Source organism: Diachasmimorpha longicaudata, chromosome 14 (assembly GCF_034640455.1).
Source record: "Diachasmimorpha longicaudata isolate KC_UGA_2023 chromosome 14, iyDiaLong2, whole genome shotgun sequence".
NCBI lineage: Eukaryota > Metazoa > Arthropoda > Insecta > Hymenoptera > Braconidae > Diachasmimorpha > Diachasmimorpha longicaudata.
Window position 1 is genome coordinate 655,042 of NC_087238.1, and position 23,452 is coordinate 678,493.

At 48.6% G+C, this 23,452-nt stretch overlaps 2 protein-coding genes across 2 annotated transcripts; both read left to right on the forward strand.

Annotated features, from left to right (window-relative positions):
- Positions 1-12,750: 12,750 nt before the first annotated feature.
- Positions 12,751-14,547, forward strand: LOC135169128 (uncharacterized). The gene is made up of 3 exons (XM_064133864.1): positions 12,751-12,890; positions 12,951-13,325; positions 13,416-14,547. Exons 1-3 carry the CDS (start codon positions 12,751-12,753, stop codon positions 14,545-14,547), a joined length of 1,647 nt encoding a protein of 548 aa, XP_063989934.1.
- Positions 14,548-20,438: 5,891 nt separating this feature from the next.
- On the forward strand, positions 20,439-22,574 carry LOC135169087 (uncharacterized). The gene is made up of 3 exons (XM_064133807.1): positions 20,439-20,578; positions 20,701-20,866; positions 20,988-22,574. The coding sequence occupies exons 1-3, from the start codon at positions 20,508-20,510 to the stop codon at positions 21,558-21,560; spliced, it is 810 nt and encodes a 269-aa protein (XP_063989877.1). The 5' UTR covers positions 20,439-20,507; the 3' UTR covers positions 21,561-22,574.
- The last annotated feature ends 878 nt before the right edge of the window (positions 22,575-23,452 follow it).

Consider the following 23,452-nt stretch of genomic DNA (forward strand, 5'->3'; position numbering starts at 1 on the left):
GATGAACCGGTATTTCCTCCTCGAACCAATCCCAGATACCCCCATCCCCCTAGCAACAGATCCCGACCCCCCACACAGGGGCCTTCCCGTACCGTGAATTTTGCCTCCCAAATTCCCCTTCTCACCCATAATGATTATGACCCATCCGAACGTCCCCGACCATCTTTCCCCCAGACTTCCCATCATACCACCTTCCGCGAACAGGGATCAGCGGACCCTACGTCACGAGAGCTGAAAATTAGTGCGGTTTTTAAGACAGATGAAATCACTTTCTCCGGGGTGAAAAGTGAGGACCCTTATCTCTTCTTGGACCAAATCGGTGATAGTTGCGCGTCGTACAACTTCACCAAAGAGGAGACCCTTCGTGCCCTTGCATTCGCGTGCCGGGGAAACGCAAGGACGTGGTACCGTACCGAGCACCCATATTTAATCACATTCGACGATTTCGTATCATCCTTCACTGCCAGTTTCTGTCCCTTCGGAAGGGAAGAAAGTATCTGGCAGGATATCCGACGACGTACCCAGGCTCCCAAGGAATCGATACGGGACTATATCATTTGCATGAGAGGTCTTTTCGCGAACCACCACCCCCCTCCCCCTTAGCCAGACAATTGAATATCGTACACTCCCAAATGCACCCCTCGTTTACAAAAGAGATTAAAAGAAAATCATTTACCACCTACGCCCATCTATTGGAAAGCTCTCATGAGGTGGAATACACCGCGATTGATGCGTCCCGTTATCAACCTCCCCCCTCAGTCGAAGACAGTTACGCTTCGGCTTACGCCCTCAGCACTCCCACCTCCAGAGGACAGAGACGAAATACGACTCATTATTCAGCTCTGGGTGCACAACCCCTGAGAGCTCCAGACGTTCCCCCAGCACAGTTTGATACCAACCCTTATGCCCCCCCACCTGATCACACGGTTCCCTTTCCCCGTCCTTCATCTGCTCGTGGCGCCTCAGCCAGTTCTCCTCACAGCCCTATCCCTCAAAGACGTTCCAGAACCCCACCACCATCGCCACTCCAGATACCCAATATCGTTCCCCCCCCCCTCTTACGAGTGTTTCAATAGCAACCCCTCCCTTCACTGCCCCTTATATCAGCGGATCGCAGGAGAATTTCCCCTGCTTCCGCTGTCTCCAACCTGGACATTTCGCCCGCGAATGTCCTATTTACCCTCCCCCAATAAGACAAATTCCATCTCCCCAGTATTACTCCCAGCAGTCCACACAAAACCAACCCCAACGAACCCTCCCTTCATATCCTCATTACTCCCAACAGCAATATCCCCCTCAGGGAAACTAAGATCGGCGGGGGACCAATACTATTTCCCCCCCGTGACTAAGACGCCCACAAGAACGGAAACAGGTACGCTTTCAACTGACGCCTGACGTGACAGAGAACCTCCATCCGATCCCCGAATCCCGCACTCCTGACCCTCTCCCACAGATACCTGACCCTGACCTTCCCCTTCCACCCCCTCAAAATTTCGCCGAACCCCCTACCCAAGTAATCACCCCCTCATGCCCCGTAACTAACCCCGTAAATCCTACCCCTAAAAATTCCACTGAGTCCCCTAACCCACTAACTACCCCGTCAGGCCCAGTAACTAATCTAATAGATCCTACCCCCGAACTCCCCACCCAAGAAACCTCTCCTTCCCACGCCCCTCTACCTCTTTTCCTTTACCCGCGCCCCCCTCACCACCAACTTCCAGTATCCCCACACCCCGCAGACGCCGTAAAACCCCGACTACCAGTAACCCTCCCCCGGAAGAGATTCCCACACTACTGACGTTGACAGCCAACGACTAAGACAATCCTGACTTCATTACCTACGAAGTCGTCCTGACCCTTGTCTACGATGACCCCTCCGAAAATAGATACTTCGCCCAGCTTAAGCTTGGCGACATGAAATTACGAACTTTAATTGACTCCGGCCCAACCGATCTTTTTTAAGCACCGAGATAGGACCCCTTTAAGAAGTTATGCCGTCGACGTCGGCGAAGATGTTACTCTAGGAAGCGGCGAATCAAGGCCCCCTGCGCGATGCGTCGCCATGCGACTAATTTCCGGGTCTCACCTCAGTATCGTCCCCTTCCGGCTTACGAATGCCCTGGCCTACGATTGCGTTCTCGGGACGGACGCCCTCCAGCAATTAGGGCTTGACCTCGAATGCCGTAAAAATCATCGGGACGACCCCGCCAACCCCTTCATCGCCCTGAACGCTCAACCTCTCACTATCTGGTACCCTTCAGACGGACATGGCCCTTCTCCTAAACCCATAAACCTCGCCAGGCTCCCTCCCTGTATCCTCACCACTCTAGCTGTCCCGGGGGTTTTGTGACCTTTGTCTTAATTCTTTATTAATAATTAGAGGTCGGCTCACAAATAAAAACAAATGGGGGCAAAAACTGTTAATATTAAATAGGTTTATTCACAATGATAATTAATACTACTTTCCAACGGTTTGTCAAAATTCCGATTAGAAGAATCAATGCCTGTATTCGTGGATTCTCAGGGGTGAGGGGCAGGCAGGTCACTTGTCGGACCACTTTTTATATGATACAGAAGAGGGTGGCTCTAACATTTGCTAGAAAAAAGGGGTGAATTTAGTGAACCGATAATCGTAAATACAATAATATAAACAATAATAATAATGATAATCGAAATTGAAAGAATAATGTCAATAGTCACCGTTGGACGGGTTCACTCGACTTTGGGCGTGGGGCGTGAAGGGATAGAACTTTGCGGGAAGTTTGCCGGTCGAGGGATGTGGGGGACATCAGGGCAGGGATGGTTTTCGTGGATTGGGTTTGGCGAACGTTTGAGGAACCTGAGGGGATAGCTAGGCTCATCAGCGAGATACGTGGCGGGAGGACTTCTGAGGGGGGATAATTGTAGGGGGAATTCAGGGATCTCGGGATCTGAGCCGGCTGGCGATGGGCTCGAGGTCTCGGGGGTTGGCGAGGGGGCGAGTGGGGCTTTTGTGAGGACGGCCTCGTCTTCTGACGAGGAGGGTTGGAAATGAAGATAATCGGGGGCGGGGGGGAGGCTGCGAGTTTCTTTAAGGGAACCGGCGCGGGGGGGAGTGAGGGTCATCTTGGGCCTTCCTCGTTATCTGCCAGGGGGGTCTGGTGTGGGGGAGCCTCCGAGTCCAGGCTCACTGCCGAAGTGGCCACCGAGGTCGCTGCCGACAGGGAACCCCTGATCGGTGGGTGGCCGTACCTCCGATAATACTCGGTCTCCTGACGAGCCTATCGCAGCATTTCCCCAATGGCCCACCATTCCGGAGTGGGTGGAGGTGCGCTGGGCGTCACTTCTCACTCTGGCGCCCGATACGGCCCTCTTCCGCAGCGAGGCATCCTCCTCATTTTTGGTATCCTCGATGGTATCTAAAGGGGGAGGGGCGACAAAGGGTATGAGGTGAGAAATGGGAATTTTGGGGATGCGGTTACCATGCGGGTATTCCAAGTCGTACATTATAGGGGAAATCACTTTCAGGACAAGCTAAGGGCCATCGTAATTAGGGGCTAATTTAGCGGTGAAATGGGTAGCTGCATGGGAGAGGGGGCGGTGTTTTCACAGAACCAGGTCTCCGACCGCAAAAGAGAGATCTTTCCGTCTTTGGTTGTATCGTTCGACTTGCTTTGCAAATGCTTCACCCATGTACTGACGAGCAAGATTGTAAAAATATGTCATCCGTTCAACGCGCCACTGCCACGATCCCGGGGGTGACGAGGTTAGGGGTTCATGTGATTTGGGGTTGGCTCAGCAATAGGTCTGGGGGGACCGGGGATGCGATCCGTATTAAGGAAAGCTGCGGACAGGCCAAGGGAGGAATGGATTGTGGTGTTGTGGGCAAAGGCAAATTCGGGGAGGAATTGGTCCCAATTCCTATGATCTTCACCCGTATAAATGCCTAGACTAGGTTTCAGGGATCGATTAACTCGTTCGACAGGATTGGACTGGGGATGGCAGGGAAGGGTGGTGATATGGGTGATTCCTAACTGGGCTAAGGGCTGCGCTAGATCATTTCCTACAAATTCCGTACCGTTATCACTGAGGAAAAACTGTGGTTTTCCCCAGCGCAGGATCACTGTTTCGTACAGGATCTTCCATATATTTTTTGCCGTGGCCTTCCAAAGGGGCTTTAATTCTACATACCGAGTGAAAACGTCCTCCAGGACAAGGATGTAATGATTTTGGCTAGAACTGGGGGGAAAGAGGCCCATAATATCACCCGCGACGGTGGACCAGGGCTCTGTGGTCGTCCGCTCGCGCATTAATCCACGAGGTACGGTTTGAATCTATTTATATCGCTGACAGGAGGGGCAAGCTCGGGCATATTTAGCGACGTCGCGATAAATACCCGGCCAATAGAAATAAGTCGAAACTCTTTGATAAGTCTTATCAATGCCTCCATGGGCGGCATAGGGACTGTCATGGGCATCTCGGATGGTAGCAAGTCTGAGTCCCGGGGGAAGAACGGTCTTCCATCGGTTCAGATCAGGGACTGTCGGGTCAATCTGGGGGCCGGAACGTAGAAAGTAAAGGACGTCGTCGTCTACTGTCCAGTAGGGGTATTTATGGGGATTTTCTTTGACGTCAGCTTTTTTTTTCTGGTACCATCTGTCGGGGGAGGACTGCATCAATTCAAGGACGGCTAGGGTGTGGAGGCAAATGCGGGAAAGGGCGTCGGGGACAACATGAAGGGATCCTTTACGATGGACTATCTCAAAGTTATGGGACTGGAGTTCGAGGGCCCAACGGGCTACTCGACCGATGGCATTTTTAAAGTTCACTATCCATGTTAGGCTAGCGTTATCTGTAATGACTCTAAACTTACTTCCTTCAAGATAGGCGCGGAATTTTCTGATAGTCCACAGGACAGCGAGGCATTCACGCTCCGTTACTGTATAATTATGCTCAGCCGGGGTAAGGACTCGACTGGCAAAATAGATGGGCCGGTCAGAGCCGAGAGAAGCTTTACTATTTAGATGGTCAGAGCAAAATTCGGACTCCTGCGTTAGAACAGCTCCGATGGCTACGTCACTGGCGTCGGTTTGGATCGTGAAGGGTTCATCAAAGTCGCGTCGGGCTAGGACGGGGGTAGTAGTAAGGGATTGTTTAAGGGCGTCGGAAGCAGTCTGTTGATCGTAGGTCCAGGTCCAGGGTTGATCTTTATGCAATAGGAGAAGGAGGCGGACTTTGTCATTGGATAGCTGGGGTAGGAATCGGGAATACCACCCTACAATACCAAGAAATCGGTGCAATTCCTTGATATTTCGTGGCGTGGGGTAATTGGTGATAGGGGCAGTCTTTTCAGGGTCAGCAGCTAATCCGACCGGGGTGAGGATATATCCAAGGAATTCAAGGCCGTCACAAAGGAAGGAGCATTTGTCAAAATTTGGGGAGCCTATTGTCTCGTGGGGCTGCGTATAGGGGGATGTCCTTGCGTATCAATATGCATCGTCAATGGGGGCAAACATTAGCAACTTCTGGGGCAGGTTTGATCCAGCTTTTAAGCCCCAATTGCTGGAGCGCGTCCATCCCGAGAACGCAATCGGCCAGGGCATTCGTAAGCCGGAAGGGGACGATACTGAGGTGAGACCCGGAAATTAGTCGCATTGCGACGCATCCCTCAAGGGGCCTTGAGTCGCCGTTTCCTAAAGTAACGTCTTCGCCGACGTCGACGGCATAACTTCTTAAATGGGGGTCCTATCTCGGTGCTTAAAAAAGATCGGTTGAACCGGAGTCAATTAAAGTTCGCAATTTCATGTCGCCAAGCTTAAGCTGGGCGAAGTATCTATTTTCGGAGGGGTCATCGTAGACACGGGTCAGGAAGTCTTCATAGGTAATGAAGTCAAGGTTGTCTTGGTCGTTGGCTGTCAATGTCAGTAGTGTGGGAATCTCTTCGGGGGGAGGGTTACTGGTAGTCGGGTTTTACGGCGTCTGCGGGGTGCGGGGATACAGGAAGTTTGCGGTGAGGGTGGTGCGGGTAAAGGGAAGAGGTAGAAGGGTCGGGGGAAAAAGAGGTTTCTTGTGTGGGGAGGTCGGCGGTTGGATTTAGAAGATTAGTTGCTGGGCCTGAAGGGGTAGTTAGTGGGACAGGGGACTCCGTGGAATTTTCAGGGGTAGGATTTACGGGGTTACTTACGGGGCGTGAGGGGTGCTTACTAAGGTAGGGGGATCCGTGGAATTTTCTGGGGGCGGAAGGGGAAGGTCTGCGTCAGGGATCTCTGCGAGAGGGTCAAAAGTGCGGGATTCGGGGTTCGGAGGGGGGTTCTCTGTCACGTCAGGCGTCAGTTGAAAGCGTACCTGTTTCAGTTGTTGTCGGCGTCTTGGTCGTAGGGGGAGGTATTATTGGTCCCCCCCGATCTTAGTTTCTCTGAGGGGGATATCGCTGTCGGGAGTAATGGGGGTATGAAGGGAGGGTTCGTTGGGGTTGGTTTTGTGTGGACTGCTGGGAGTAAAGGAGTAATAGTGGGGAGATGGATTTCGTCTTATTGGGATAGGGTAGATAGGACATTCACGGGCGAAATGTCCAGGTTGGCGACAGCGGAAGCGAGTGAAGTTCTCCTGTGATCCGCTGTTATAAGGGGTCGTTAAGGGATGGGGTGGTATTTAATGACTCATAAGAGGGGAAGGGGAATGATTTTGGGTATCTGGCGGGGAGAAGGGCGGGGGGGGGGGGGGGGTTCTGGAACGTCTTTGAGGGATAGGGCTGTGAGGAGGACTGGCTGAGGCTCCACGAGCGGGTGAAAGGCGGTGAAAGGGAACAGTGTGACCAGCAGTGGGGGCATAAGGGTTGGAAGCAAACTGTGCTGGGGGAAAGTCTGGAGCTCTCAGGGGTTGTGTACCCAGAGCTGAATAATGAGTCGTAGTTCGTCTCTGTTCTCTGGGGGTGGGAGTGCTGAAGGCGTAAGCCGATGCGTAGTTGTCTTCGACTGAGGGGGGAGGTTGATAACGGGACGCATTAATAGCGATGTATTCTACCTCATGAGCGCTTGCCAATAGCTGGGCGTAGGTGGTAAATTACTTTCTTTTAATCTCTTTGGCAAACGAGGGGTGCATTTGGGAGTGTACGATATTCAATTGTCTGGCTAAGGAGGGAGGGGGGTGGTGGTTCGCGAAAAGACCTCTCATGCAAATGATATAGTCCCATATCGATTCCTTGGGAGCCTAGGTACGTTGTCGGTTATCCGGCCAGAGATACTTTCTTCCCTTCCGAAGGGACAGAAAGTGGTAGTGAAGGATTATACGAAATCGTCGAATGTGATTAAATATGGGTGCTCGGTACAGCACCACGTCCTCGCGTTTCCCCGGAACGCGAATGCAAGGGCGCAACTATCACCGATTTGGTCCAGGAAGAGATGAGGGTCCTCACTTTTCGCCCCAGAGGAAGTGGTTCCATCTCTCTTAAAAACCGAGCTAATTTTTAGCTCTCGTAACGTAGGGTCCGCTGATCCCTGTTCGCGGAAGGTGTTATGATGGGGAGTCTGGGGGAAGGATGGTTGTGGACGTTCGGCAGGGTCATAATCTTTAAGGGCGAGAGGGGGAATTTGGGAGGCAAAATTCATGGTACGGGAAGGTCCGTGTGTAGGGGTCCGGGATCTGATGCTGTGGGTAAGGGGGTATCTGTGGTTGGTTCAAGAAGGAAATAGCGGCTCATCCACATGGTACGTATGGCGAGCGGCAGGAGGGGGCGGATAGGTGGCTGGCGGGGCAGTAGAGTGGGACTCAGTGGGGAAGTTCGCAAATGGGAATGGGGGGAAAAGGTTAGTCCGCTGGTGACGGGGAGTGGACGGAATGGGGTTCGCCGGGGAATAAGGTAGGGATACCTGGGGATCAGTTCGGTTAGAGGGGTTTGGGGGGTGATAAGGGGAATTGGGTTGTCGGAGTATGCGGTACTGGGAGGGGTTTGAGGGGACGTGGTGACAGGGTGGTTGAAGGTGACTCGATTGGGCGAGCGGTGGTCGGTCTGGGAGGAGTCGTGGGTAGGGGAGCATTGGGTCTGTCCGAGGGGGATAGGATCCTGATAAACGCCCATGCTTTGTCCTGTTCTGGGGTATTCGCAAGTTCGATCGCGAATGGAGTCGTCCACTTCCGGTACGAGTTGACAACCGATAGTAGTTAGAGGAACCGTCATTGAATCATCAACCGCGTCCCAATAAGCAGCGTGAGGCCCGAATTTCCGCCTCATTTCTGCCCTAATAAATCGATCCTTAAGGGTCGCATATGACCCTACTGTTGAAAGCCCCTGCGAATCAAACAAGATCATGTGATCGCGTGGATGCAAAAGACCGGTAACTAGCGAATCTCTTTTTTTTTTATTATCATTAATTATACATAATTTTATTTATTTGGAAGAATATTAATGTAAATAATTGAACAGTGGAGTATTTTTATCTAATAATTAAGGGGGGGGGGGTTTGGAAAAAAATCAAAAGTATAAGTTTTTCAACTTGTTATTTTACCTCACCCGAATTTACAATATTATTTTCGGATTTGGAGGGATAGGTGAAAGGGAATAGCGAATAGTAGGGGTGGCGGGGGAATGAGGGAATATTCAAGAAATCTTTTGAATAGCAATGGATAGGGAATTAAGGAGGCCTCGATAAGTCGAGGTGAGGGTTTGTTCACATGCCCATGTAAACACGGCCGCGCGAACGAATTACTTGACTGTACGATAGTCAAGGGCTGAAATACGATTTTATAACAATTTTTCCACCAAGGATTTTCAGGAATAAATTTTATCCTATTCGGGTATTATTTTCCGGATTTTAGTGGGAGAGGTTGAACAAAAGAAACTGATTTGCCTTCCGGCGAATTTAACAATGGAATATCGAATGATGTCACGGGCAGGAAGGGGGGAAGAAATCGCGGGGCGAAAAGGGGTTTTGACGGGGGAATATTGTATAACTTGGGAAATGAGGTAATATCAAATAATATAAAATAATATTAAATAATCATATGCCGGAATGAGAAATGAAAAGCTCAGCCCCGGACCGCTCTATAAACGAGACGAAGGGGACGGTTTGTGTCACCGACTGAGCGCGTCCCCAGTTGGCGGATAGGGGGAAGGCCGGAGGATGAGTGGCTCCTCGGGGACGGAGACAGGAGTCTGAATAACAGCACCTGACTCCAGGATCCCGGGGCACACTTCGGAACCCGGCTAGCGACAGCTATAACGTCGACCTACGGTAGTAAAAAAACGTTAGGAAGACCCAAGGCATCGCCGTGGACCAGACTCCCCAAGCGAACGTGGAATTAATCGTGCCGAGGGCTGAGTGACACTGGGGTACAGTGTCGTAAACGATACCCTTGGGAAACCAGGCAGCACCTCATTGTATGCATACCTTAACCCCGCATCAAGGCTCTGCGGGGGTGGACCTCTATTCCTGGTTACTCGTGGGAATTATATAGATCCCTCAAATAATAATAATTTTAATTTTAACGCCGATGACGGTGGCCTCTCTGAGGGAACGGCTGAGGCATGTAGATCAGAGGAGAAGATGGTCTGCGCTAGGGCCCCGGAAGGGGAACAAGCGCAGATACGGACGGAAGTGGAGGGGGAGCCAGCCTCAGAGGGGCCTACCAGTGGTGGGCCTGCTGTCGCTAACCGTATCCACGGGAAGAGGAGGAAGGGTAGGACGAGTGCGGAGAAGCGCCGGGCCCGCCAGGCTAGGCTGAAAGCCGAGGCCTTGCGGGATCAGCAATCTCCGCAGACTGCGACCGCGTCGGAGGATAAGGAGGAACAGGGGACAGGGCCCAAGAGGCCCAGGTCCTCTGGTTCCACTCCCCCCGATGTGGCCATGCCCAAAAAGAAAAGGGCTATGGAAGCACTAGCGGCAACCTCCTTCAGAGAGGCGGCGAAGGGTGGTGGCAGGGTGGCCGTAGTGCCAACTGGCCATCCTGAGCTGTCCCTGACGAGAGAACGGGCCGACCTGGTTCAGGAGGCGCTAGGGGCGGCACTGTTCGGGACTGACCTAGACGGTCAGCTCCCGAGCTTTGACGGCCACTGGTTTGACGATGGCGTGCTGTGGGTGGCATGCACGGACAGTCAGTCGAGAGAATGGCTGAAGACAGTGGTGCCCGCCCTGGTACCCTGGGAAGGGGCCTCCCTTATCCTGGTGGATAAGGAAGCGCTCCAAAAGCTGATCAGGGTTACGGCCTTTCTCCCGGGAAAACCCGTGGGAGCGGCTGTGGCCCTTCAGAGGCTGAGGATGCAGAACAGGGCCCTCACCACAGGTAAGTGGAGGGTCTGGGACTGCCGGAGCGGGCGGAGGGGCTCAACCTGATGTTGGGTGTGGACCCCAAGTCCCTAGAGGCCCTGAAGGGTATGGGGATGGCCCCGTTCTACTGCCTCGGCCGGGCTCGTTTTTATGAGACCCAGCGGAGAGCGGCGGGGGGAAAGGCGCCCCAGGCGCAGCCAGGCCCAGTAGACGCGATCGCTGACCAAGGGGGGTCAGGGACCGCAGGGGATGGCGAAGGGCGGGAGGGAGCGCCAAAGGGTCCAGGTGGCCCGGAGAGTGCCCCAGTAACTGCCGGGGAAGGCGCCCGCGAAACTGGGCCCTGCCGGGCTCATCCCACTCGGGGCAGGTAAGGGGGGCAACAGGCGACCCTGCCTAATGGCCCACCAACGATCAGGCGGACGAGGGGACAAGGAGCGGAGGCCAAGATGCAGGGAGACGGTTTAGGCTCACTGTTAGTCCACTGCTCCCAGATTAACTTGCAGCACTGCAAGGCTGCGACTGCCCTGCTGAGTCGCAGTCTTGCAGTAGAGCACACAGACATATGCCTTATGCAAGAGCCCTGGCAACACGGAGGCTCGGTAAAAGGCCTATCTGGAGGCGAGGTGGAGCTATTCTATACTCGGGGCGACCTGGGCCCCAGGGCCTGCATTGCTGTCAAAAGAGCGTGTGGAGCCAAGGGAATGGCCAACTTCTGCCACAGAGACTTGGTGGCGGTTGTCGTGAGACTTCGGGGGTAGGCCGGCGCGGAGGATATTGTGTTCTGCTCGGCTTACTTCCCACATGACTCGCCGACCCCACCACCCACCAAAGAACTACGTGATCTGGTGAATCACTGCAGATCCAAAAAGCTGCCACTCATCATAGGGTGTGACGCAAACGCGAAACCATCCACTCATCATAGGGTGTGACGCAAATTTTTATCAACAAGACGGGAAGTTTATATAGCGTTCCACATTTTTCTTGTGACGTCAAAGGAAATCGTTGGATAGGATTTTGGATGAGGTAGGAAGGGGAACAGGATAATTCTCCATAATTTTGCAAGAAAAATCACTGTGATGCAAACGCGCACAACGTGATGTGGGGCAGTGATAGATGTAATGCCAGGAGCACTGCTCTCCTGCAATTTATGGCAGACATGGACCTGGAGATCCTAAATAGGGGCTCGAGGCCCACGTTTGTCACCTCTCGCTGTCAATGTATCATTGACGTAACCATGTGCACCCGCCGGCTGGCGGGGCGATACAGGGACTGGAGGGTGGACCGGGAGGACACACTCTCCGACCATCGACGCATCAAATTTAGCATTAAGTGCTATGCCAAACCGCAGCAGGACCGCCTGCGCAGGAACCCAAGGGCCACCGAATGGGACTCCTTTGAGAGAAACTTAGAGGAAAGGCTCGGGGTAGGACGCGTAAGGCCCTGCAGGGAGGACAGGTTGGAGGACGAGGTGGAAAGAATCCACGTTGCCCTAACCGAGTCCTTCGAGAAGGCATGCCCGGCTAGACGATGCAGGCAAGGAAACAAAGTGCCTTGGTGGACTCGTGGGTTGGACAGGCTGAGAAGCCAGTCCAGGAGACTCGGGAAACGAGCGCATAAGTCGAAGAGAGCCGAAGACTGGACTCTGTACAGAAATGTGCAGAGGGAGTACAAGAGGCTCATAAAACGATCAAAGGAGCTCACCTGGAGGACATACTGTGAGGAACTGGAGGCGCTTTCAGGCATCTCCAGGCTTCGCAGAGTCTTCTCGGGGGGCCCTGCACAAAGGCTGGGTGGAATCACTATGACAAGCGGAGAGACCATCATAGAACCGCGAGAGGTCCTTGAGCATCTGGTTCGCGCGCACTTTGCGGACTCTACTATGGAGCATCCTGGAGAGTGCCCGGAAGTGGACTGGAAGCGAACAGCAAGCGGCGATCCCGACTGGGAGCTAGCCGCAAGAATACTAACGCTGGATAGGCTGCAGTGGGCGGTGGACTCCTTCGAAATGTACACGAGTCCGGGCCCGGATGGGATAAATCCGGCCGTCTTGCGAAAAGGGGGGCCATTGCTCCTGCGCAGACTGATACCGGCATTCAGGGCCTGCCTAGCATTGGGCTATGTGCCTGGCAGGTGGCGGGAAGTCAGGGTTGTCTTTATCCCCAAACCGGGTAAATGCAGCTACGACAACGCGAAAGCCTACAGACCAATCAGCCTGAGCTCCTTCTTGTTGAAGACGCTGGAGAGGCTGGTCGACAGGCACATTAAGGAGGGGGCACTGAGGACTAACCAGATATGTTCCTCACAACATGCTTACCAAGCTGGCAGATCAACTGAGACTGCGCTGCACCACTTGTTAGGCACAATAGAAAACGCAAAGGAAAAGGGGGAGGACACCCTTGGTGTCTTCATAGACATCGAAGGGGCCTTCGACAATACTTCCTTTGATACGATGAAGAAAGCTGCGGCAGCTTTTGGAATCGAGAAATCGGTCATCAAATGAATAGCCGCCATGCTCCGAACAGGAGTTGTCCACTCCACCCTTGGGGACAGTGTGGTAAGGGCTGCGTTAGGGAGGGGCTGCCCGCAGGGGGGAGTTATCTCTCCTCTGCTATGGCTCGTCGTTGTTGACGGCCTCCTCACTGGACTCGAGTAATTGGGGGTAAGGACAGTCGCATACGCAGATGATGTGGCACTGCTGGTAACTAGCAGGAAGGCGAGCACGCTACATAGCAAAATGCAGAAGGCGCTGGACTATGTTCAGCACTGGTGCATATCGAAGCGCCTAAGGGTGAACCCAGGCAAAACGGAGATGGTGCACTTTACATGCAGAAGGAGAGGTGCTGTAAAAGCTCCCTCCATTTATAACACAATGCTCGAATTCTCGGGGGAGGTCAAATACCTACGTATTTGGCTCGACAAGAAGCTCAGCTGGAAAAAGCATATCGCCATGCAGACTAGCAAGGTCACTCTGACATACTGGGAGTGCAGGCGAATGTTCGGAAGCACATGGGGTGTAAGGCCGAGGATGGTCAAGTGTATCTACACAGCCATTATGACCCCACAGCTAACATACGCAGCCGCCGTGTGGTGGACAGCCTTGATCAAGGCCTGCCACAGGAAAGCGGTGGACAGAATAGGCAGGCTTGCGATGCTGGGCATAACAGGGGCCCTCAGAACGACCCCGAGCTCAGCGTTGGAGGCCCTGCTCTTTATGCAACCGCCACACCTAATTATAAGGGAGGAGGCGATAAAAGCGGCCGCAAGATTGCGGCTACAGGGAACATGGAAGGGAGCCAGGAATGGGCACGCTAGTGTCTTCCGCGCGGATGGAGGGCTGGAAGGGCTATTGTCGCGCGGTGCTGAAGCCTGCAGACCCAGATGGCACTTTCGCAGAAAGTTCTCCGTCAACCTTGGGTGGGGGGAAACCCCGTCAGGAGAGGACACCGACTGGTCGCCGCCCCGCGATCTAGTCTGGTATACGGACGGATCAGGGGTGAGCGGACGGGCAGGAGCGGTGGTCTGGTCAGAGGGGCCCGCAATAGCGAGGACCATTGGGCTGGACTCGCACGCAACCGTGCTCCAGACTGAGCTGGCTGCCCTAAGGACCTGCGCCAGGATGATCCTGGAGAGAGGGGACAAGGGCAAAAAGATCTTCATCTACTCAGACAGCAGGCGCGCGCTGAGGGTAATACTCAGGTATGAGTGTTGCTCTAATTTATTGGGTGAATGCGTTGAGCTGATGGAGGAAATTGCCGTAAATAATCGGCTTGAGGTGGCTTGGATTCCGGGCCACGCTGGCATCAAAGGCAATGAGAAAGCCGATGAGCTAGCAAAGAACGGTAGCAACAGGGCCTTTCGGGGAGAGGTGGAGCACGTAGTCGTGCACACCGACTTTGTCAAGGACCTGGTCAAGGAGCGTGGGGATAGGAGGATTGTGGAGAGATGGGACTCGGAGACGGGTGCCAGGCACACGAAATCCTTCCTAGAAAAACCCACTAGGAAGATCGCAGAGACTTTATTGGGCCTAAACAGGGCTAAGCTCCGAGCTATAATGGGGCTTATCACTGGACAATGGCCCTTGGCTCTGTATTTATCGAGGATAGGCAAAGGGGCTGACCCCCTATGCAAAAGATGCGGGTTGACGGAGGAGGATCCTCCTCACCTATGCACAAGAGACAGCGGGCTCGATGAAGCCAGGTGGGATGTTTTTGGGTCTGCATGCACAGATATATGCGTCGACAGGGACGGGATCAAGGGGCTCTATGAGTTTGCTCGTAGGGCACAGATACTCGATACAAGCGACTAGACGGCTGCCTAAGGGCAGGGTGTGAAATGGCCGTGAGGCTGATTGCACCTCTGACTTGGACCGTCTACGAATAATAAGTGAATAAGTGAGAAATGAAGAGGGAATAGATTTAAAAAAAAATTAAATTGTAACTCCCTTTTTACCGAATTTTTTCCCACTTCCAACGGTGAAAATGCGACAAAGAATTACGGGGGGGGGGAGGAAAAAATGGCCGATATACATCGCCTGCCCCACGTTGGGCGCCAATTTGTAACTTTGTCTTAATTCTTTATTAATAATTAGAGGTCGGATCAGAAACAAGAACAAATGGGGGCAAAAACTGTTAATATTAAATAGGTTTATTCACAATGATAATTACCACTTATTTACAACGGTTTGTCTAAATTATGCTTTTGTAAACAGGACATACACCTCAAATCTCGAATCGAATTGAACATATTGGAATTCCGTAACACTTATTCGAGATTGGTAGATACATTCACGGCGGCAAAATTTGAATTTCACAAGTACACAAGGATCAAGTAAATCAAGTCAAAGGATGAGTTAATTAGTAGAAAATAAAAACTTAGTTAGAAAGTGGAAATGAAACAAGTTACTCATCAAACTTTTTTTCCTAACAGCTGGGTTATAAATTAATTGATTTTCTTAATTATATATTAATTATAATATGGAAAGTACAGTGATAAATAAAAAATGGTGTGTCAAACAATTTAATCTCTACGAAGCAATTGAGCGGTTTGTATATGGATAATTCACACTGTAAGTATAAATGTTTTATTATGTCTGTAGAATATTCGGAAGTATTGGATGGGTTTCTAATAATTGGAACACGCGGTAATCAGTAAGGAAATAATAATATTTATTCACACCAAGGTGTCGATGCGTACACCTTGAGAGCTAAGGCTAATCTGGCTCGCGACAATGGTAGACAATGAGATCAGCCGATCAGGAATGTCGAAATAATAATAAATTGTCACGAGGTGACGTATAGACAGGTATTTGGTCGGTTGCTAAGCCGGCCGAATACGATGTATAAGATTTCTCCATGACGGAGTTAATAATAATGTAAGTAGCTTCGCTACAATACTCCCCTTCTGTGTCGAGAAAAAAAAATTTTATTGACTAAACCTGACGCGTTTTCGTGGTGGTTGTGGAGGTGAGTCCGTAGATGATCTGGCGTTACTCGATGGAGTCCAAGATGACGATGTGCGTCGAGATGGTCCGGGTTGTGGTGATGTGTCTGGTGTAGTACCAGGTGTCGATTGTTGAGACGGTAATATCGTGTCATCAGAGCCGCTGTCGTCATCAGGCAAGTCAGCATGAGCTGCTTCGTCCTCGGCGATTGAAAATACTGGCTTCAGACGGTCAATGGATACGACCGTTTCTTGGCCGTTAATCATGACGACAAAATGTTTCTCGTGCCGGGATATGACGCGATGCGGTCCTTCGTACGGTGGCGTAAATGCGTGATGAGCAGCATCTAGACGAACAAAAACGTGCGAACATGAGGCGAGTTCTTTAAATATAAATACCTTACGTTGGCCGTGTCGTGTGCCGGGAACTGGAGCGAGCTCAGCGAAATGGTTTCTGAGTCTGTCGGCAATCGTTATAGCCGGTAGGCCATCGTTCGGAGCAGGAGCTAGAAATTCCCCTGGTAATCGAAGTGGCTCTCCAAATACGATATCGGCAGGAGTGGCATTAAGATCATCTTTCCACGCTGAACGAATTCCGAAAAGCACGGTGGAAAGGGTATCTACCGAATGAGGACTCTCGTGGCACCGTATTGCTGCTTTGATTTGGCGATGTAGACGTTCCACCATGCCGTTAGCTTGTGGATGGAATGCTGTTGTGCGAATATGTCTGCTGCCTGTACGTCGAGCAAGAGCGTTAAAGAGTTGGCTCTCGAATTGTGTCCCTTGATCTGTCGTGATCCGGAGCGGAACACCATAACGACAAATCCAATTTGCGTATAGCACGCCGGCAACAGTCTCAGCAGTAATGTCGGAAATCGGAAATGCTTCCGGGAAACGTGAAAATCTGTCGATTATTGTTAGGCAGTGACGGTAACCTCTGGACGGTACGTATGGTCCAATGATGTCAACATGAATGTGCTCGAAACGTCTTGTTCTTCCCCCGGGAAAATCTTGAATCGGCGATGCCACGTGTCGGGAAATTTTATTTTTCTGGCATGCGAGACATGCGCGAGCCCAAAGACGACAGTTTTTCCTTAAGCTCGGCCAGACGAAACGTTGAGAGACCAGCTGGGTTGATGCGTTGGCCCCTGGATGACTGACGCTATGTAGAGTATCAAAAACTCTCTTACGTAGCGGTGGTGGTACGTAGGGACGGATCAGCTGATCGTTGACGTCACAGTAAATTGGAGTCGGGCTTTCTGGCATGTTGATAGGTCGTAGTTGAAGGACGCCGTTCGGATGTTGCAGACGTTCTTGGAGTTCGGCATCTGCTGCTTGTGCCTGTGCTAGTTCGGCTGTCGAGATTGCTGTCGATATGGCCTCGATTCTCGACAAGGCATCGGCAACGACGTTATCTTTACCTGCGACATGCTGAATATCAGTTGAAAACTGGCCGATAAAGTCGAGACGATGAAACTGCCAGGGATTTGCTCTCTCTGGATTCTGCTGGAAGGCGTGCAGCAGTGGTTTGTGATCGGTATAGATGCTCACGTGACGGCCTTCAAATATGTGCCTGAACTTACGGACTGCTTCATAAATTGCGTGGAGTTCCCTGTCGTATGGGCATCGCTTCCTCAGGGAGGGCTGAAGCTTCTTACTGAAGAAGGCGAGCGGCTCCCAGACGGTACCTCTGCGCTGTTGGAGAACGGCACCGATAGCAAATTCGGACGCGTCGGTAAAAACAGCCCACGGTAGTGACGTATCTGGGTACACGAGCAGCGTTGCATCTTGCAGTTGTTTTTTAGCGGTAATGAAAGCCATTTCTCCTTCTGTAGTCCACGGAACTGGTTGAGAACCTTTTACGTTAGGACCTTGAAGAAATTCGTGAAGGGGTGCCTGTGTTATTGCAGCACCTTTAACAAATTTCCGATAAAAGTTAATCATGCCGAGAAATTCACGTAATTTCTTAATTTTCTCCGGCCGTGGAAAGTTGACGATAGCTTCGACTTTTTCAGGGAGCGGACGAATTCCTTTTGCCGTTACACGATAACCGAGAAAATCGATTTCTGATTGTCCGAAATGGCATTTGGCGGTATTGATGACCACTCCATACTCTTCGAGGCGCTGGAATAGGAGACGAAGGTGTGTTCTGTGTTCTTCGGGGTCCTGGGAAGCAACTAAGATGTCGTCGATATAAGGAAAAATGAAATCTAGATCTCGTGTTACTTCATCAATAAATCGCTGAAATGTCTGCGCGGCATTTCGAAGTCCAAACGTCATGAATGGGAACTCGAATAAACCGACAGGCGTAATTATTGCTGTTTTGCAGATATCATTTGATGCGACGGGAATTTGATTGAAAGCTCGAACGAGATCGACGGTCGAAAATATGGTTTTGCCTGCGAGATTGGCGGTAAAATCTTCTAGTACGCGAACTGGATACCGATCAGGTATCGTACGCGCGTTAAGTCCACGATAATCTCCACAGGGTCGCCAATCGCCAGATTTCTTGGGCACCAGGTGTAGCGGTGAAGACCAGGGGCTCTTTGAACGACGAGCGATACCTAGCTTCACCATTTTCTGAAATTCCTGTTGTGCAATCATTAATTTGTCTGGAACGAGACGACGAGCTTTACTCGATACAGGAGGTCCGGGCGTTGTTGCGATATGATGGACCGTTGTGTGTTTTGTCAATTGAAAATTTCCATCCGGTTTAGTTATTGACGGAAATTCGGCAAGTAGATCTGTCCAAGACGATTCGTTCGGCCGGTAAACTTTAATTGTTGAAACGATGTTCGATAATGACGCTATACATCGCGTCGATAAACCAGTTGCTGAATCTAATAGACAATTGTTCTTTAAATCAGGTAAAAGTCCGAAATGCGCGAGAAAATCTGCGCCGATAATTGGTTTTTCGACATCCGCAATAGTGAAACGCCAGGAAAAATCCCTTCTGAGGCCGAAATTGAGCGAGAGAACAGTACAGCCGTATGTGTGTATCCGTGTGCCATTTGCTGCATACAGCATGTACTCGGTTGCCTTATTTTTGCCAGGAAATAGCGTTCGTGGGTATACGCACAAATCCGCGCCGGTGTCGATCAGGTATTTGACTTTTGTAGTAATTTCGGACACGAATAGGCGGTGTGAGCGGAAGATAGGATCGTTTACCGCCGCTAACGACCCGACGGTTCGTTTCCCGACGACACTGAACACGGAGGCCTGCATCGGTTGGCTTGATCACCAAATTTGAAATGATACCAGCATTGTTCGTATCGTTGAGTGGCTGACCTTGAGCGAGGTCGAGACTTGGAACGCGGGTGAGAGCGAGAACGTTCATTTTTTATTGCATTCGCTAGTTCAGTAATGCAAACTTCGAGTCGTGAGAATCTCTGTTCCAGGGCGGCAACAGCCGGATCAGCGCCTTGAGAAATAGCGTTAATCTTTGGTGATGATATTTCCATCAATTTGTCGGCCAACGTCGCCAGTTTGTCCAGTGTAGAATCCGCTTGCGTTGCTAAAATTGACTGAGTATTTGCTGGCAAGCGTGATAGCCATTTTGTTTTTAGGATGTTTTCTGGAACATTATCAACAAGTGATTTTAAATGTCTTAAAAATTGAGAAGGCTTACGATCACCGAGAACCTCTTTGTCCAGGAGTTGATGTAATCTGACTTCTTGTGAAGCAGTGAGTCTCTCCACGAGGGCCTCCTTTAATGCCTTATATGGAGTCTGAGCTGGTGGGTGCAGTATGATATCCTGAACCTCGGCTGCAGCATTCGTATCGAGGTGAACGGCAGCCATGTGGAATTTGTCGAGTTCATTTTGGATACCTGCGAGATGAAATTGCCCATCGAGTTGAGCAAACCAAAGCTCAGGGCGCTCGGTAGAAAATGGTGCGGGTCGCACCACGAGGCGTCTGAATGCCTGGGTTGTGTCGGCTTCTTCACTCATTTTCGGTATAATTCACTTGGAAAGGGAATTGAATTGTCTAAATTGTGCACTAATCACGGCAAAAATTGTTCGTGATGATTTTCACGGCACAGCACAACGTCTTTGGGTGCTCGGCAATGCACCAAGATGCACTAATATTCACACTCGATAAAAAGAACGCGTGGTTACATCGGACTACTGAGCGCGTGTCGAAAATCCAACGGTTATTCTCGAATAATCCACGAAAATTACGGGACCGAAAATTACTTTATTTTAACGATACTTGTTTCACTTTTTAAAAACACGTAAGAACGGTAATTTTATCGATCACGTCGGGGTCACCAATTGTAGAATATTCGGAAGTATTGGATGGGTTTCTAATAATTGGAACACGCGGTAATCAGTAAGGAATTAATAATATTTAGTCACACCAAGGTGTCGATGCGTACACCTTGAGAGCTAAGGCTAATCTGGCTCGCGACAATGGTAGACAATGAGATCAGCCGATCAGGAATGTCGAAATAATAATAAATTGTCACGAGGTGACGTATAGACAGGTATTTGGTCGGTTGCTAAGCCGGCCGAATACGATGTATAAGATTTCTCCATGACGGAGTTAATAATAATGTAAGTAGCTTCGCTACAATGTCTATTATTTAAAATCGTTAATGAATCTTCTAACCTGTTTTATACATAAAAAATGTTTGTACACATTCATCAACGTTAAAAACAGGGGTGCCATCTAGCTACAGAAATTGTCATTGTCATGCCAATTATGCCATCTCGAATGATTCCGTAACATCTTTCATTCCCAACTTTATTTCCGGTTCATTGAAGAGGTCCACTAACACGCAAGCAGTACAAAATCATCGTTTTCAGATTTAATCGAAGTGACAAAATGACATCAGAGGAGTATCAATTCACCTCAACTGAGGAGATGAACAATTTTGAGGATGGTGACACGGCCATGTCAGTATTTTTTTCACATTTTCCAATGTTCATTGCAAATTGAAATCCGTTAATTTGGTTAACCTCAAAAAATCCACGTGATATTATTCTATGTATGTTATAAGTATGAAAAAATTTTTTAGGGATTTAACCGGATACGTTGACGCGATCGAAGGCATGAAAGTGTTGAAGACACATCAGAAACGAGTTTTCAAATTTCTTCTTAATAATGGTGCTGGTAAACGAATGAAAGTCTTGCTATGGGCAGGAGACGTATTGAAATATCAAAGCCAAGTAACCATGTACCAGGTAAATTCTTCATGCATTAATTTATCATTAAGTATTTGTCATCATTTTCAATCCTAAATTTTTTTCCAATTAATTTTTTTTCCCACATCCGTTCATTGTTGATTACAATTTTTGACCTCAGGTTGTCGAATTGACGATGGGAAAAATTCGTGACATGAACCTGAAACTTCCCCTTCCTCGAGGAAAGGACTACGTCCTGACGGAATACCATTTTCAACCTGCCAGCACATTGACCTGTATTGGAGTTTATAAAAAGGACGATTATTATCAGGATTACGAAGAAGTTTCTCTTGGAGAGATCATGTCAAAGACTACTCGAATCTGCACTGAAGTGTATCTTCGAACGGCATTCAAATCAGTTACCACAGCTACAGAAGTTCAGGCGATGGGCTTGACTATTGATAAGCAGTTCAAGTTATCAGTGGGAATCGTAAGCTTCTCACCAAATCCAGAAAATAAACAAGGTGTTTGCGTGAAGATTAGAGGAATTCTGGAGAAAAATAAAATGAGAGGTGTATTTTTGAAAGTCGATGACATGTCATGTATCGAAATTGTGGATGCTAAGACAATGACTGTATCAGAGATGAAGAATGTTGCCATTTCAGCGACATCAAAACGTCGTTCAGAGGGATCATTGCCCTTATCAAAACGCAGCAAGGAAAATGAATCTCCCAACAAAGGGAAAATGGAATAACATTATTTCCAAGTTTCTCAAGTTCAAAAAGCTCTTAATATACGTGTATTATGTCTATTCAAGTTGTTACACTAATTTTCCACTACTTTTTTCATCGAAAACTTGATAAAATATTTTCGTTCAATTCTTTGCATAATATTCAAAAATTCAAAATATGATAATATTATTTTCCCTTTAATAGTTTTTTTCATGCAGATGCAAATATACTGTAAATCGTTTTTATATTAATATTCTAAATTTATTAACAAATATGAATCAAAAATACTTTGTCCAAGAGTTAGACAAAATATTTTCATTTAACCAAATAAAAGATCAAAAGGCTCTTGACTTATTAGCAAAAATCTAGATCACAAATATTGATTTGTTAACACGTTCGAGTATTACTACTTTTGGTTTAAGATTGGTTTAAGAATTTGACAAAATATTTTCATTTAATCTTTACACAATTCTCAGCGACAAAGTGGGACATAGTTTTGTCAATCATTTACTTATTATTCCTTCAGATTATATTTTTCAATATTTCTCCCATGACATGACTGACATGATAAAATTCCATTTCATTTTAAAAAAATTATTCTCAAGTCATTTACATTTCTTTTCTAATTTTTTCTTCTTCATTTGTCTCACTTTGTATGGTTTTTTTTGTCATCGATGTTTTACGTTGATTAATGTAAAAGTAAAAATATAATTGCTGTTATTGTTATCGATAGAGACCGCAACTCATCAGTATCTTCATGGAGAAGAGTTGTATAAGATTTGAAGAAAACGATGCTATTAGATATAAGTTTCTACGCAGTGAATGACATTAACAAAGGTGGAGAACGATCATATATTAAACTGACATCATCCAATAATTTGACTATTGATAGGAAATCCAGTGAAGAAATTTTTCCAAAGTAGGTATTAATGAATTTAATCAATATTTTCATTATTAATGCTATTAATAATAGTTGTTTCAATTTCGTAGTCTGTTACAACTCGATTCCTCTGTGTTAAAAGTGACTTTTCTGCAGAATAAAGATCATAATTGAAGGTCTCCAAATTAGTTTTTCTCTAACCCATTCTATGGTTTCTAACTATTTTATCCTCACCAATGAAATAATAAGCACCGAAAAATGTATTTAATTTTGCCAAAGTTTCGAGTGATAAATTTCACTTCGTGTCAGGGAAATTAATTCACTCCAAACTATTGAAAAAAGAAAAATATTAATAACAAAATCACTACTGCATTGAGTACTAATAATAATGAGAGTCGAAGAATAAAAATTAACATGAAATTTATGAAATTCTAATCACTGATATGATAGCACTCAATGAGGAAATAGTGATTTTGTAACTGATTTTTATTTTTCCGTACTTTTTCTTCGACTAATGGAAACAAATTAATTGTCCTGGTGCGGAGCGGGATTTATTACTCGAGACGTTAAAAGAATTAGGAAACTTTTTGACATTGATTTCATTCCGGAGGACAAAATATCCGAAAATCGTAGAATAACCTGAAGAAGGAAAAGTAACTTTGATATTAATGTAGGGTGTTGGAAAAATAATTCAGTTATAACCAAAGGTCGATTAAAATTCAAAATCCTCTAATCATTTGCAGAAAAGTTCTTCCAGAGAGGGTTTCCCATCGCCACTCTTCACAATCTACAGGGTGCTCTGAAGATTGAGGCGGATGGTGAACAGGCATGTTTTACAGGTGATTCTGAGCAGACAAGTCCGTTTCCACGTTTCGCTCGGACGCACAACTGCAGAGATATGGGGGTGAAAGAACGGCCAATGGGGAGCGAGTATTGCGCGGCTGTCCGTCCGTGTGCCTCTCTCTCTCTCTCTCTCTCTCTCTCTCTCTCTCTCTCTCTCTCTCTCTCTCTCTCTCTCTATATCACACGTGAGTG